The sequence below is a fragment of the Carassius auratus genome, chromosome 34, assembly GCF_003368295.1.
Source record: "Carassius auratus strain Wakin chromosome 34, ASM336829v1, whole genome shotgun sequence".
NCBI classification, from domain to species: domain Eukaryota; kingdom Metazoa; phylum Chordata; class Actinopteri; order Cypriniformes; family Cyprinidae; genus Carassius; species Carassius auratus.
This window is the reverse complement of record NC_039276.1, coordinates 3,370,534-3,387,224: the sequence shown is the minus strand read 5'-3', so window position 1 is coordinate 3,387,224 and position 16,691 is coordinate 3,370,534. Positions and strand designations below refer to the sequence as shown.

Here is a 16,691-nt window from a genome sequence, read left to right as displayed (position 1 = left end):
AAATAGAGGTCATAGATGTTTGGAACGTATAAATAATGAAAGCTCATGTTGTGTCAATTATTCCTTAAATGCACTGTTGGTGCAAAAATTGCAAATGCATTGTGAAACCAACTTTACAATGATTCCATACACGGAATGGAATTGTTTTTATTACTTTTTTTTATGACAATTTCAATGAGGTCACATGATATCAAGTCTACTCACAGTCAGGCTCACCACAGGAACCCAACACTGCTCGAATGAACAGAATGTGCATGCATGCATACGTTCATCAAAAAACATGCAAACACACACTCTGGCGAAGTGATGACTATGTCCACATAACGAGTTCATACAGACACAGACGAGCCAACGAATGCCAATCAATGGGAAAAAAATCCACAGTTACAGTAAGAGAGAATGTTCTGGGTTGGAGCGCAGACAGGAACTTCAGTGCTGTGGTACTACAAGAGAAAAATCCTGATGCATGACTGCTGATTTTTAGGTTTAGTAAAAAGCGGTCTGAGCCGGCGGGTATTCTCTGGGATTAGCATGTGGTCAGTCCAACCTCAGACATCTGCACAGTGACCGTCTGATGCATGCCGCACAAATAAACCTGGAAAACGGTTTCTTAATATGTCTGGGAAGCTATAATCTTATTGACTGGCTTGTTCACATGTCAGTCATATGGTTCCTTTCTTCTGGCTAAAATTAGCTTCTTTTTTTTCTCAGCAAGGACAAATTAAATGGCTCATAAGTGACAATACAGAAAAAAAAAAAATCACTGTTTTCAAAATTGATAAGGATAATAAATTTTTCTTTAGCAGCAAATCAGCATATTAGATTGATTTCTGAATGGCCATGTGGCACTAAGACTGGAGTGATTATTCTGAAAATTCAGCTTTGCATCATTGGAAAAAAATACACTTTTAAACCTATAAAAACAGAAAACAGTTATTTAAAATTGTAATAATATTCCACAATATTACTGTATTTTTTACAATTTACTAATTGTTTTAGAAAGTTGGTGAGAAAGATCATTTCAGCAGAATCCAGAACAGGCAAACCAAAGAGAAGCATGTTGAAAACATGGCTAAACTACCCAAATGACATCACACATACTTCTTTCCCCCAAACAGAAATGCTTGTGCGTGATGCCTTCACATCTCATGGTTCACCAGCGTTGTTCTATGCAGACATTGCATGGGAATCATCTAAACTAATTTGACTGGCTTTGGTTGTATGTTTATTAAATAAACACTCTCCATTATCTCTAAATACTACCAGCTTGCTGCATCTTGTTACTGAAGAAACAGTTTAAAAGGCTTTAACACATACCTCATAACTGGCATGCTACAATCCTGAATGCTCTGCAGTGTGATCACAGCTGTAGGGTTTCCAGCTGCATTAAAGCCACATTTTGATGATTCAATGAGATCTTGTTCTCACACACGTTCACACTTTATTGCCTTCCGAATGCAAACACAAGACTGGCTGATAAAAACGCACAATCAAATAAAGCAGGTTCTGATTAAATGAAACATTTGGAGTAACCCCTTATAGACAAACATACAGCTTCAAAACTCAAAACACCAAAACAGCTGACAAGCTTTTAGCTGCATGTTTTGTTTTTTTTAACATAGTGCTTTTTTTATTAAATGAAGAAACCAATTCAATGTACAGCTGAAATCTGAGGCTTAATATAACAGAAAAGCAATAAAAGTTTATCAGCTTGTTTATTTTCGTATAAAAATATGGCATTTGCTTCAAACAATGGTATAAAGCTATTCAAAATATTATTCAATGTAAATTGCGATGATAATAACATTGACAATTTTAATAATCGTGCAGCCCTAATAGATAGAGTTTGAGTTCCAGTCAGAAAGGGATTTTTTTTTTAATATGTTTTTTTTTTTTTAAATCCCCTTCCCACAGTATGTAAAATAACAGTATATTGTCCAGACACACACCCGACTGAACTCCACCCCACATAGCAACTCATAATACATATTAATATCCCTCATGGCAGTGCCAATGTCACAGCATAGTCTGTTTCTAATAAAACATATCGTTTGTTTTTCTGTGTGTTTCCAGCATGTGTATTCTCTTCTCCTCTTCTGCTCTTCCTCCAGGGAATAAAGAAGGCACATGCTATTGTTCACTTGGCCTGCTGTTTACATATTTCCCATACTGTCTTGATTACTCCATCTCAACGAGCTTGGGTGTTGCTGTTTGTTTTCCCAACTGTATCTAAGCCTGCAGCGCTGAGAATTGAGCAGGAAGAGGAACACATCAATCATGAATGACGAGTAATCATACAGCACCCTCTGACAGGGAATACCCAGATACACAAGCTTTTTGGCTTAAGTTGGGACTGTAGACACAATCCAAATGAAAACACTTCACCAGAACAAATGAGCCTCTAAATGAAATGTTCAGAAGTGTTACACCCTCAGTGTGCTTAACTTCTCTCAAACAGCAAGCGCTTGTCTTTAGAGATGAAGTGTGCTTCATCAAGTCTTCAAAAGTACAACACATTTTAAAATGAACAAAAGAACCCATTTGGAACAACCTCATTTCAGTTCAAAAGCATCTTGTTGATTAGTGTTAAAACGTGGCCAAACAAATCATACTGAGATTTATTTTTTGGTTTTCATTTGACGTTGATTTTTCATGCTTTCAGCTATCAATAAAACTGAAGTACTCTGCATGTGCTACATTTAAAAATCCACTCCAGAGAAATGCAGAAATGCCTGCATATCCCATCTGGACATGCTCATAACTAAACATCTGACACTATGATGCAAGCTCTGGTGTTTCTTGTCAGCAAGTCAGGTACATGTGTTTACATCACAAAACGCGTCTCCTGAGGTAAATGTGTGAGAGAGACAAACTCCTCATGAACTCAGTGTCAATTATAGTCTAAGAAACATCTGGAATAGAAGCTCAGCTTAGGCTACAACATGACCAAACAATCATGATTCATGATTTCCAAATTTGCATGATAAACATAAATATATGTTAACAAAACAAATATTTCTAGAGCTATAGAGATAAAAAAGCCATAGTTTTTTTTATGAAATTCTACTCAATACATTTTAAATATTTATTGAGTACAATTTAATTTAAACATTTAGTTAGTTCTAAAATCATAATAGCCATTGTTGTCAGTAAGATTAAATATTGAAGCATTATTTTATACTTTTAGTGATACTGTAATAAATTACCAATGTAGCAATAACACTTCAGACTAATGATGTTTGATAAATCAGATTTTTGAATGGATTCCTTAAAATGGACAGTTTGTATAAAAGGGAATCTAATGAATTAACCTCAAATGCAAATAAAATTAGTCCAACGACATGGTCTTAAATGTGCGAATAAAAAGTGTGAAAAAAAATCACTGTGATATTCAGCATGTTGTTTAATGTTAAAATGCTATCAAAATAATCACAACATTTTTATTGTAAATGTTCCAAGTATTGGCCAGTCCTTCAGAACAGGATACCTGCTGTGTGAAAACAAAGCTATAAAGAAATACTGATGTTTGTGACCGGTGACATTTAATTTAATCTAACATTGCTTCAGTCAAGTTAGTAGATGAGGGACTCTGGGTTTATATGCTTTGAATCATTACAGAATATTCTCAGTCCTCTACTTCTCTGCTTAATGACCACTATCAACACCTCTCGACTTCAATCTCGGTCAATTTCACTCTACAAATCTTTGGAAATTTTAGTCGTGTCCCAAAGAGCTAGGGGAGTTCACTTCCGTCAAGAGACATCTCACTCGTCAACAGTATTGAACATCAAATGCTTCGATCTGTCATTGACTTCACAATCTGTTTACCTTCCATGATTAGAGTCACAAAGGCTTGTTGTTATACAGGATCTGAACATCAGAAGAGACTTGGTTGTGAACGGCTCAATTCTAGTCGATGGGCACACCCTAAAAGCAAGAAGCCTGTGTGAAGGCATTGTTTTCAGCAGGAGAAGACTGGAGCCGCTCCACAGTGCTGAGGACGTGCAAAACCTGAGAAATACAGACCAGAATCAAAGGTTGGGAGCTGAGCCAGAGAGGAGGGACTCAGAACGAACAAGCAGTGGAGTCTCAGGAATGAAGTTAACAGCCAAAACCCTCTCGCTTTGCCCTCCACTTCTGGGAGAACTCTTAGAACATCTTAGAAACTGAATCGGAACATCCTGGCAACCACCCAGACCATGCTAGTAATTGCAGCAGCGAGTTTTATACAGGAACACACCACTCACATTTTTCATAAAATGTAAGCCATTTTTATTATTATTACCTTTTGGACTGCACTCAAGAAAAATAAAACCTTCTTAAATATTATAACTAATAATGTCCCAAAATGTAGAGGGGGTCAATTTAGTAATTTCTACAAGTTGGGGTCATGTCGTTTATAGTTCTAATGGTTGCTACACCCTGCCAAGCTCATCTCCAGGCCAAACCCAGAGTCTAGCAGCACCCCACAGCGCTATACAACCACTTCACCCAAAACTTCTCTATTACATACCAGACATAAATATTCCTTAATGAAAAAAAGGTTTCTCTGAAGTAAGTCACCAGAAAGGGAGACAGACCATTGGATTTGAAATGATGCTGAAAGTGCAGTTTGCAACCCTTCTGTGCTTGCATATGAAGCGATGGTCTATGCTTTAGCGGCAAAAGCTGACTAGGGGTAAGAAATGGCTAACCACTTCTAAAGTACAGCTTGCTGCAGGACCGTATCCAAATGATGCATGACACTGCGTGGATTACTGCATGACCACAGGCTCGTATAGCAGCTAGATAAAAACACTCAGCATGTGTTCAGAATAAACAAAGCCGTTGTAATAAATGTGTTACTGAGTAGGTCTAGGCAGCATGACTCTACATGACTCAACTCTATAGGAATCATCCTCTAAACATTACAAAACCTAATGTGAGAAATAAAAATGGCAAAACCAAGAGAGTACGAGTAAATCTTTATCAAATGTCTAAAGTCACTGTTGCACAGCAGCACTACCCTTACCTTGTACCAGAGAGTTTGTTGAGTGATTTTAACTGATGATAAAAGTCCTATTCCTTAATTTCCGAATGCGTGGCAGTGTATTTTGGTACTAAAGAAGTGCTTCAGCTGTGTCGTAAAATCTTATAGGAAGGAGACTGTGTGTGAGGAAGATGCTACCGCTCAGAAGCCCATTCAAAGAGTTTTCTTTAATTTCATGACTATGAAAAATGTAGATTCACTCTGAAGGCATCAAAACTATGAATTAACCCATGTGGAATTATATATGGAATTATATACATAACAAAAAAGTGTGAAACAACTGAAAATATGTCATATTGTAGGTTCTTCAAAGTAGCCACCTTTTGCTTTGATTACTGCTTTGCACACTCTTGCAAAGGCTGGTAAACAACATCCTACCTAACTGTTCTGTTTTAGGTTAATTAATTGTGATCAAAAATCAGACCACTGGCTTTTTATAATGAATGCCCCAACTGAAAGCCACAAAACAACGGATAGCAGTGAGCAGGGGAATGGAAAAGGGAAATCATTGTGGTCCGTGCACTCTGTTTAAACATATCAAGGACACGAGTCACAAATCTGCCAATGCACCTGCTAAATGAACGAGACAAAATCATCCATGCACATGTGCAGTTCAGTCAGGAACCATATGGGCTTCAGACCAGTGTTCAACGGATGGGGTGGAGCGCCGCTTTTCCTGTTTAAGGGAAAAACACCCTGGACCAGCTCCCCATGACCAAACCCAGCTCTGAGTCACCCAATGTACTTCTTGGCTAGCAGTGGATGCAGATTTTGGAAGAGGACCCATTATTGTTCTGACTGCACTTAGTTCTTAAATTTGTCCTCAGTTGAGACCTTGACATCTTTAAAAGCTCACTAGGGTCAGCACAATGAGAACTAGAAGTCGTTTGAGGTTGAAAAGAATGCTCATGATCAGCCACAACTCCAATTCTGACCAATTCAGGAGCAAAACTGAACTCCTCGAGTGGCTAAAGAAATAAACATGGTAAGGTTATAAGTCTCTTGCTAGCAGCCGGTCAGTCCTCCAGCTGAAACCAAGAAACATTGAGCTGAGGAAATGAGGTGAAGCATCATGAAAGACAATGCTGTGTTTTCAGAGCATCACGCCAGGACTAACAATGTGCAATGATCTTAAATATTTTTTTAAAAAACTGGGAAAGAAAAAGAACACTGTTTAAGAAAAAGGTGATTTATGGTGGTCAGAGATAGTTCATTTACTCATGCTGTTCCCTTCCAGCACAGTTCTAAACACCCACCCCAACACAGACGTCAAAATATTATCTGTACAAAAAGCAGCACAAATGCTTGGCCAATAAATCTTAATATTTTTAGTGCTAGCATGGTGCTAACAATCTCAGTACTTAAGGGGGGGTTGTCAAGCACCAAATTTTCGCCCAAAATTTGCAACAAAAAGTATCTATAATTTTGCAAATTCAAGGGTGCAGTTACTTTTTTCTAGCATTATTACTTATTAGTTTATTCAGACTGTATTTGCCTATAATTGTGACTGAAAAGCAGACTACATTTTATGAGTAATCAAGGGGAATCCGTTCAATTCCAAAGGATTCACAAACTTTTGCTTCTAACCGTAGATATAGAAGTCAATGTTAACTAACATGCTCAACATGATTCTCTTCAAAATGCTGCTCCGCCATGAAAGTAGGTGATCTGAAAGGGAAAAACGACCGTATATTCTTAAAAACAAAGGTTCCAAAATGTTTTTTTCACAGCTATGGCACAAATGAACACTTTTGGGCTCCCAAAATAACCTATCAGTGAATAGTTCTTAAAAGAACTGCTTATAAAATTGTAATAATCTAAAGAAACTTATTCCACTATAAACAACCTTTTGTTGAATGGTTCCATTGATGTTAAAGGTTCTACATGGAACCGTAGATGCCAATAAAGTACATTTACTCCATTTACTCAACTGCCTCTTTTAGAGTCCACATATAAGCTACAAACATGAAGCCATGATTTAACTATGTCTGTGTGTTCAAAGACATTTAGAGTAAGTAGGAGGGGAAAGACATTTCAGATTCTATATATAGTACTCAAAGGATCTGGAAAGACCAGCTGGAGCGCAAACAGCAACATCAGAGCATAGACATTCTATAGCCCCTCATATATTACCAAATACGGATGTATAGTTCAATGGACCAAAATGACTAATGACTTCATCTCCTGGTCGGTACAAAAGCACCTCCATTGGTTGAGAAGGAAGTTATTCTTACATATTGTGATCATATTTCTCATTGCCAACATAAACAAGCATTTCAGGGGCCCAAGTTAAAGCCTATATGTATATTTTTCTGATGAATACTTTCTCCTTTTTGAATCTTTTAAGTGGAAAAAGATTAACTTCTATTCAGTGACAAGTCTCTCCCATCTAAATCACATGAGAGATTGTCTACCTTCAAAGATTGAGTACAGCACAAGCAAATTGCATTCGATCAGGCTGTGAAGGAACACTTCATTCGTTGAATCTAATTAACAAATAAGCCACTTCATCAGTACACATTAATGAGTCTGAACGAGAAGCTTGCAAGGCAACTAAACTAACAAATCTTTTCCAAAAGATTACATTTCAGCAAATAATTTATTGATTAATTCATAACATAAGCAAATAATTAATGTGAACTGATTAAAAGATTTGAAGGTTAAGTGAATAATTTATTGACTTAGTCAACACAAGAAACCTGAAGAAGAGATAACTAAGTGAATCAATGAACAAATCTGAACTGAATCAAAAGATTGAATCTACGTGAAGGAATGGTTTAATGAGTCATTCATACCATGCCTAAAAAATCTGAAGAAAAAGTAACTCAACAAATCAATCAACAAATCTTAATAGTGAACTGATTTTAAAGATTCAACTCACTGAAAAAAAAAAAACTACAGAAAAGGTAACTAAAATAATAAATACTAAAATAAAAGAAATAATAAAAACAAACCTAGTAATACAAAAAAAAGAAACTTACAAAAAAGATTACTAAACAAATCAATGAACAAATCTGTGTGAATGCATTATTTATTTTTTTACTTAATATAATTAAATAAACATGATTTTTTACAAAAAATGATTACAAAAATCAATTCATAAATCTTATTCGTGACCTGATTTAAAAGACTCAACTCTGAAATTGAAAAAAAAAAAACATAAAGGGTAACTAAATTAACAAACAAATATTTTTGATGAACTGATTCCAAAGATTTGAGACACTGAATAAAGCTCAGTGAATTATTTGTTGACTCATTGAGATGTCATTGAGAGTTATTAATTTTGCAATTCCCAAAAGTGACTCTAATTCTATACAAGAATGAAGAATTTCACCTTAACGAAACGTGTCAGACTACACAAAGCAGCAGCTGACATCTTTGACTTGATGTTTCTCACACCTTTTCATTCACGCTCATTTCCTCTGGCATTTCCGGTAATTGCCCTCTTCAGCACGCTGACCCTCCCCTCGGTGAACTGGCATTGTACACACATGCTCGCCGCCGGCTTCTCACATTAGCTCTCTACAGCTCATGGCTGGCCTTTGAGTCTAATGATTCATTTACTCTCCCACTTAACCTCACATGCCTATATTTACAATCACCTAGAGACTGTAACTTCATTTTCCAGCCTTTGGAATTCAAATCAAGTCCAGTCTAGCGGACGTGCCTAAACTCGGCCAAGCCCGTGTTCAATGAACCCACTGTGAACCATGCAGTCATTTCTGACCCCTTGTGAAACCAGGCTAAAATGTCAACAGAAATGAGCAATAGTATCGAGAGAAGAAGAGACGTTGGAGGAGGTGAATTTGTTGTGATTGGAGCTGTCTGACCTGCACAAGCTTCTGTTATCTAAGACACATTTATGATGTTGGCCTTTCTGCGGGCTGAAATTCATCCCAGCTCTCTTAGCTGCCAAAAAACCATTCTTAACAAATATTTGTATCTACTTTTCCAGTAAAAACATTTAAAATCCTCAAATAGAGAAGCAACAGATTCAGATTAAGTCATTAGAGAGTGTATTTTAAGCATGAGAGTATTTTGTCTTACTGCAACTGTCAGATCATATATTGTAAGATAAAAACAAGAGTAAAAAAACAAAAACAAAAATATAAATTCAATCTATGAAATCAATATATTAAGCAATGTTATTTCTCAAGTTAATTTAACTTGACTGATGCCATTTTAGATGTTTTTCCTGGAAAAAAAGTTTAATCAAAATTTTAAATCTCAACTGAACATCAGTGTTTCTGGTCCAAATGTTAGTCATTGTGTGTATTTTAGGTGGAGGATACTTTAGCCTGTCTATTAGTAATGTCATATTTGTGTTCATGTGCCATTTGTCTTGTTTCTTTCATCATTTCTTAGACCAGAGCCAGCTAGCCCCCAAGTCTGGACAGTGCAAATAGTCTGAGCATTTGTTTTTCATGGCAGAGGTTAGACAGCAGCCACATCTTATCTAAATATGGATGTTAAGATTTATGGAACAGCACGTTGGTATGGAAAATTTTCATCTGACAAGGGCTTGAATAATATAAACTGATTGGATTTCAATTGAAGTTGTATTGGGATGTCAACATTAAATTTTTATAATGAAGACTTCTAGAATTACTGTGACAATCTGTGAACCTTATTTTCAAAGGTCACTAGAAGTACAAATCATTAATCAAAAAATAACATGATTTGCCTCCACAGCAGCTTTCCTTTTGTTTACTATTATAAATAAAACAAAGTGAAATAAAACATGTATTTACAGTATATATTTTTAAAATCTTTAATTAATTTACGGTTTCAAAAGAGATGTTCCTTTACTTGGCAGGGTTCTTTCTGCAATGCAAACGTTTTTTTACGTTGATTTTAAAGTCATTTCCGTAATAAATACTTAAACGGGAGGAATCCAAAGGCAAGCTCTGCATCATTCACTGTCATTTTCATCTTTTGTCTAATGGCAGGAAACAAATTGCATCCATTCTTGGATCATGGAGTCGGAAATTCCTGAGTGACTCTGGTGAGGGAAGTTGTTACACATCTCTTAACTGATCTGGAGCATTTTTTAAACCTTAATCGCAGTTTAATCAAAGGAGATTCAGGGTGTCATAGCTGTCCTCCCAAATCAGACGCAATCTATCAAACAAAAAGCCCCATCCTGTTGGGTTTTTTTCTGTCTTTCTTTGATGATCTCAAAGAGAACACATCCCAAGACATCCTGTAGTTTCTACAAAGCACACAGTGAAATGCTCACATGTTGTTGAACGCCAATGTGCAACTCAACAGTGCTCTAAAACACACGCATCTAGAATTTTTCTGTGGGTGCTATAGTATAGAGTAGTATAGGACTAACTGCCCGACACAAACACATCACTAATATACACAATAATAGCTGCCTTATGGAGCTCAGAGATGATGGAGAGGACTAACCAGCGGCTCAGCTCCAAATCCTAGTGAGCTGTAGAAAGAACCATTTTAGGTTCCCTAAAAAACACTTTAGTGAACAGATCTTGCAAGAACCAATTTTTTTTTCGTTGGAAGAATCTAAAGAATCTTTTGTTGATTGGAAAGGTACTGTGGATGTTAAAGGTTCTTCATGGAACCATAGATGTCCATAAATGAACCTCTGTTTTTAAGAGTGTAGAACACCAAGGCAGTGCCAAAATACAGAAAACATAATCATGCTGCATTCTTCCGTCAAATTATGAGGCAGTTTCACAGATTGTCAAACATGCATTGTGACAAACTCAGTGAAAAAAACACTAGATCCAAGATGGGGAATGCAGAATTTGTATTTGATTCAACACAAATAAATAAATAAACAAATGTTAAAAATATTTCTTAGTAAAAATATTAAAAATTTACTATTTTAACAAGTATTTGTGTGCTAAGTATATTTATACTAATTAAAGTGTCACACTGTCAGTTTAGCAACATCAAACTCTACTGAAATCAATTGTAAAGATTCAGCCAAATTCACCAATGACAAAATCCAGTCATTTCAATAGGAACCTGTGAAATTGGGAGTTGGAAAGGAGGAACAAGTTCCCAACGCAGATTTCAAATTTCCCCTTTGACCAAAAGAAAGCTGTCATCAGCAAAGAATTTGTTTAGTTTTTTTCGGTCCACACAATTTTGCTAATGTGAATGCAGCTCAAAGTCATAAGACTTGTGCACTTCCCATGAGTGTCTGCCAATGTAAAGGGCTCCAAATCAATCACTTAGAGGTTCCATTTAAGATTGGGATGCTGCTTTAGAAGCATAGGCATAAACTAAAAGGCAGCTCAGTAGGTTTTGGAATGGAGCGAACAAAATACCCCCACCTATTTGCTAATCAAAAACACTCTCACTCTCAAAACACCCTTCAAAATGGCACTATCATACAGAAACAGCTGAGGGGCTTAATTTTGGGGAGGGTATTCTAGAACAAGGAATAAGTTGGCCAAGCCAAACATGTCCTGGGACATCATGCAGTTCGGAGTACGCCAATACCCTTCCCCTACCAGAGGGTCTTGTCCACTATCAAGGCAGAACAATGTCCTCTTTGATAAGAATAGTTTGGTTTCCAGACAGAAACGTGATGGTGGATTTGACAAAAGGAGCCAAACCTGTACAAGCAGACACAACCATTTAGGGAAGTTCTGAAGGCTCACAACCTCGTTCTGGAAGCACAAGTCTCTCACAACACAATTTCAATGTAAGAGACATAGATTTTTACCCTAACCCTAAAAACAAACATAGTTTGGGCTGTTAGAGTGTCTAACGTGCAAATCAAGCATGCTTTGTTTCTTACCTTAACCTCACACTTCCTATGGCAGGCTAACCGGCAAACTGCAAAGAGACATAGAAAAAAACAACAAGCCATTATGTTTACTCATAATTCATAAATTCAACATTGCATTTTAGAACTTTTGTTTACTATTACTCTGGGGTCTAATTAGGATTTAAGTAAATTGTGGGCTTTCTTGGGCAAAACAAATTAAATTAAACTAAACATTTATATATTTAAAAAAAAAACATAAGTATACACTTTTTGTTTATTATAACTGAGGGGGTCTAAATAGGAAGTAAGCACACTGGGGGTTTTCAATAGAATAGAATAGAATAGAATAGAAATGAACATACTTCAGTAAATATATTTTTGATTACTATTACTGAGAAGACTAACTAGCGTGTAAGCATTAAGCACATTGCGGGCTTTGAAGGGCATGAAATAAAATAAAATAAAAATTACTTATGTACCTCAGAAAACATATTTTCCTTTAACGCGTTCTCTCTGATCTTTTTGCACTGCAAAACTTGTTTACTCTGTTCTGTCAAATAACATTGCCATTAGAAACTTGACATTACGCAGCACCCTTTACATCAGACTCTCACATCCTGCCTTTCTGTTCGCCACAGTGGTTGAGCTCAGGCACGGCTGCAACCACCATAAACATAGATGAGGACATGTTCCCCACAAGATTTTCTATAGATTAATGGTCAATCATTATGGGTTTTCAATTAACATTATCTGTGATTCATGTGAAATGAAGGAAAGGCCTTCAGACGTTTATGATTGATGTAAAGCTGCTCGACACAACAAAAGTTGTTTGCCAAAACTAGTTTTTCTCAATGTTTATATTATCGTTTCTGGACAGAGCCAAAGACCACCAAAGCAGAAAACTGTTTGAGACTTTATATTCTTCAGCATATATTTTCAATCAACAGTGTAGTACATTCAAAACTGTTAATTTATTGGTCTTGTATTGTCAGATCTGATGATGTTTCACTGCTATGTAAACTTTAGCTTGCTGAATTCACATTCTGTGACAATTTATCAGACAAAATACTTACAAAAGCTCTATTTTATGGGACTTGTTTTTTTTTTTTCCTCAGAAGGTTAGATTTTATTTTTATTTGTTTGCAGATTTACATCAAATGTTTTGTTTGTTTACTTCTTTGTTTTTTCACCAAAATTTAGTAGAACAGAACAAAATACAAATAAAGCATAAGTAAAAAAAAAAAAAAAAAAAGCTAATACAAAAAAATGTGTACAATAAATACATGTAATATAAATCATGTAAAAGCATAAATTAAAGCAAATAATTAATTTTATATTATTAAGGAAGTCACCACTGTCCTCAATTAATAATCGTTACTCAAATGTCAATTATGAAACTGATCCAGTGGAAACAGTCGTGTAGGTTCTCAGTGTCTGTGGGGCCCAGAGAACATAAAGAACCTCCTATCTGAGCCCATTTCAATCTATCTCATACAGGTACAGCACACTTTAGCACACAGCGACCCAAACGCTCCTGCTCTTCTTACACAGAGCACACTCTGTTTCCCATGTCTGACCTGCCATTCCACAGAGAGGGGCGGAGCCTCAACACACCCTACACAGGTTTAAGTCACTAAGGTGATGAAACGTTTCCAAAGCCCCTCCTAACATCTCTCAAACTCCTCTAATGGTGACACAACTACAACTAAAACCTATTATTTTTTATCTTATATTTTTCTTCACACTGTGCAAAACAACAACAACAACAACAAATAATTCTTAGTCCGTAATTGTCTTGTTTTTATGGAAACTTGTTTCTGCTATGGTATAATGAAAAAGATCAAAAATCATACTTTTTTTCTTGGAAAACTGAGTTAACATCTCACATTTCTGGTTTCTGAAAAGCATAAGTTTTTCAACATTTATGTTTAGACAATATATTTTGTACAAAAAAATAAAACTATTTCTTACTTTTTTTTATCTAACTTGATTTTATCTAGAGGTTTATGTATTATGTTAAAACAGAAGTAAATAATTAAAACATTAAAATACAAACTGCAAAACAATTGAAATCCTCAGTATTGATGCATATTCATATATCATACTGTCTTACACAATTTTGCAACCCAAACTAATTTTTCTTGTACTAAAAACCTTCTGATATTCTGCAGACCAAGACAGGAACATTGATTAAGCATGTTTCTACAGTTCATAAGTGACTGATTTCAGATATTCTAGAAACAAAATGTTTTCTTAATCAGTATTTTTTTTTGTTATTTTATATTAAAATTTGAGAAACAAAACAATATATGATATCAAACAGTAAAATCTTGCTGCCATGTCTTTTAGAAACTAAGCAGCAAGAGTGTACTTTGGGAACATGCCTTAAAATTCTCCGTATTTAGGCAGCTCACTATGTTTTAGGACAGAGCCCATCTTTCTCCTCAGCCGCCTTTTTTGAAATCCAGGTCAGAGAATAAAAACACATGACTGAAGGCACATACTACTCACAAATTCACTCAGATGATTCCTTTAAGAGTGTGAATCTAAAGTGCTTTGGGAAAATCCAGAACTTCAAAGAGTTTAAAAATATATGCTTATTCTGGAGTGGACTGTACATTATGTAATATTGCCTTTTTCCTCTCTTGGTTCACATGTTTCTGCCATACTTTATATTTGTAGTGTTTATTTTCTTAACTCATTGGTTTTGTCTTTGAGAAAAGTAGTGAATGTCGCAATGGAGTAAAGTTGAGAATGGGAGCCATTCAGGAGTGGTAGAAATAAAAATGATTTTATATTGACTTTTTCATTTCAGGATATTTTCATTAGCATGTGATCCTCCTGTTTGGGAGTGTGTCGGATGTGAGAAAAAAACTGATGAGTGTTTCTTTCTGGTGTGGCTTAGTGGTAGAAAATCTAGACTGGTTATGCAGAAAGGTTGCAGGTTATGTATTTGGCAGACTTTTATCCAAAGTGACTCACAAGGTGTGCATTCATCACGTTGTCAGGTTGTGTGGTCCCTGGGAATCAAACCCACGACCTTGGCATTGCTAGAGCCATGCTCTAATAGTTACAGAGCTATAGGAACATCTATGCCAGAAAACAGTGATTCATGAGCTGCCATCATTCAGAGCAGAGCACTTAACCCCAGATTGCTCCTAACGATTGTACCTGTAAAACAAAGTCAAATGCAAAAAGAGGCCATGCTTTATAATGATTCTGCATGTGTAAGAGGTGCTCATCTGTAATGCACAGTCTAGAGTGGCTCGCTGATATGATAAAATGGTGAATAAGTTAAATGCATAAATAATGGACTAATTATAATTAATAACTAAGATTAATATTTTTTTTAGATTTAGATTTTTTATCGATTTTAAATAGATTTTTAATTATTTTAGATAGACAACAACAAATTGGTGTAGGATTTACTTTTAAAACATTTTCAGTAAATTTCACAAATAATTGAAAACGGTAGAGTAACATTAAATAAAAAAAATACACTAATGGAGTAAGTTTTACAATAAAATTAGTCTTTTATATTTCCAATTTTTTACGTTTCCATGTCATTATTTGTGAGATTTATTAGCGACTTCTAAGTGAAGATGGTTTCAAAAGGTTTTTTTTTTTTTTTTTTTTTTTTTTTTTTTTTTATGTATTTCTGCTAGATTCTTGACTGCTGTGCGATTGTTTGGATATGTTTTTCCACATCTATTACTGTCAGTCATGTTTCTTCTCATAACAGACACAAATGTGCCTCATGTGGACTTTCCAGCATGCTTCTGAGCACAAGCCCTGAATAAAAGATCAGGACTACCTTATTGGGTGTGAAAGTTCTTTGTGGGGACCGTACATGGGTTTGCCTTGTTAGGAAGTCAGATATTCATGTAGGCTATAAACACTGAGAGACAGGACCGAGAGAGAGAGAGAGAGAGGAGGGTGTGTGAAAGAGATGTAGAGAGAGGAAGAGGATCAGGAGGGGGCAGCTTAATATCTGACACAAGGACTTAAGAATGTTCAGAAAGAGAGAGAGGAGGAGGAGGAGTGGGGCTGGCATTTCCCATGCTGGCCTTTTGTAATGAACAGTGGTCCCATAGGGCTGGGCCGTGCCGGGTTACACAGAGAGCACAATCACAGAGCTGGACCACGAGTTTCCTCACAAACTAACACACTCGACGGCACTCGAGCAAACACACACACTCGGAGCACTTCAGCATGCTACAGTCATTCTTTCAAACTGAATGGGTCCCCTGAGTGCCGCAGTACCAAATAAGGGTTTAGCATTTGGGCCACTCAGAACTTACAATAGAGCAAATGTCAAACGCTGGCAATTTTGCTATACTGTGGCAGATAATTGCTTTATGTTATGCACACTTGAGATAGACAAAGATTTTTTTTTACATTTGAAAATGTCTGTTTTTTTGGTTTGTTTGTTTGTTTGTTTGTTTTAAAAAGAAAGTCAATGGGGTCCAAATGTTGTTTTAGGCCCCTATGTTCTCCATGTGATTTTCTCAGAAGGCATACAGATTTAAAACAACAGGTGAGTTAATGAGGACAGAATTTTCATTTTGGGGTGAACTATGCCTTATGAAAGTTGTGGAAATATTCATTGCTGTCAAGTTACATCTTTTTTCCAGTCTTAAAAAAAAACAGATAATGATAGATTGATGGATGGATGGATAGGAAGGAAGGAAGAACAAATAAAGAAATATGTAAGTAAATAATAATAAAAAAGTTCCAAATTATAATCTGTGATGTAATTCATTAAACCTTCCAACAACATACAGTATAGATAGATAGATAGATAGATAGATAGATAGATAGATAGATAGATAGATAGATAGATAGATAGATAGATAGATAGATAGATAGATAGATAGATAGATAGATAAGGGCTGGTCAAGTTAACGAGTTATT

At 35.8% G+C, this 16,691-nt stretch overlaps 1 protein-coding gene across 9 annotated transcripts in view; it reads right to left on the bottom strand.

Annotated features, from left to right (window-relative positions):
* The window catches only part of tns1b (tensin 1b), a 198,548-nt gene that overhangs the window by 102,059 nt on the left and 79,798 nt on the right, over positions 1-16,691 (bottom strand). For 8 of the 9 annotated variants that reach the window (XM_026217512.1, XM_026217513.1, XM_026217520.1 and 5 more), the window contains exon 3: positions 11,808-11,845. The exons of the other annotated variant lie outside the window; for it this stretch is intronic. In XM_026217512.1, the coding sequence (XP_026073297.1) occupies positions 11,808-11,845 (38 nt within the window). The remainder of the gene's footprint in view (positions 1-11,807; positions 11,846-16,691) is intronic. 9 annotated transcript variants of the gene reach the window in all.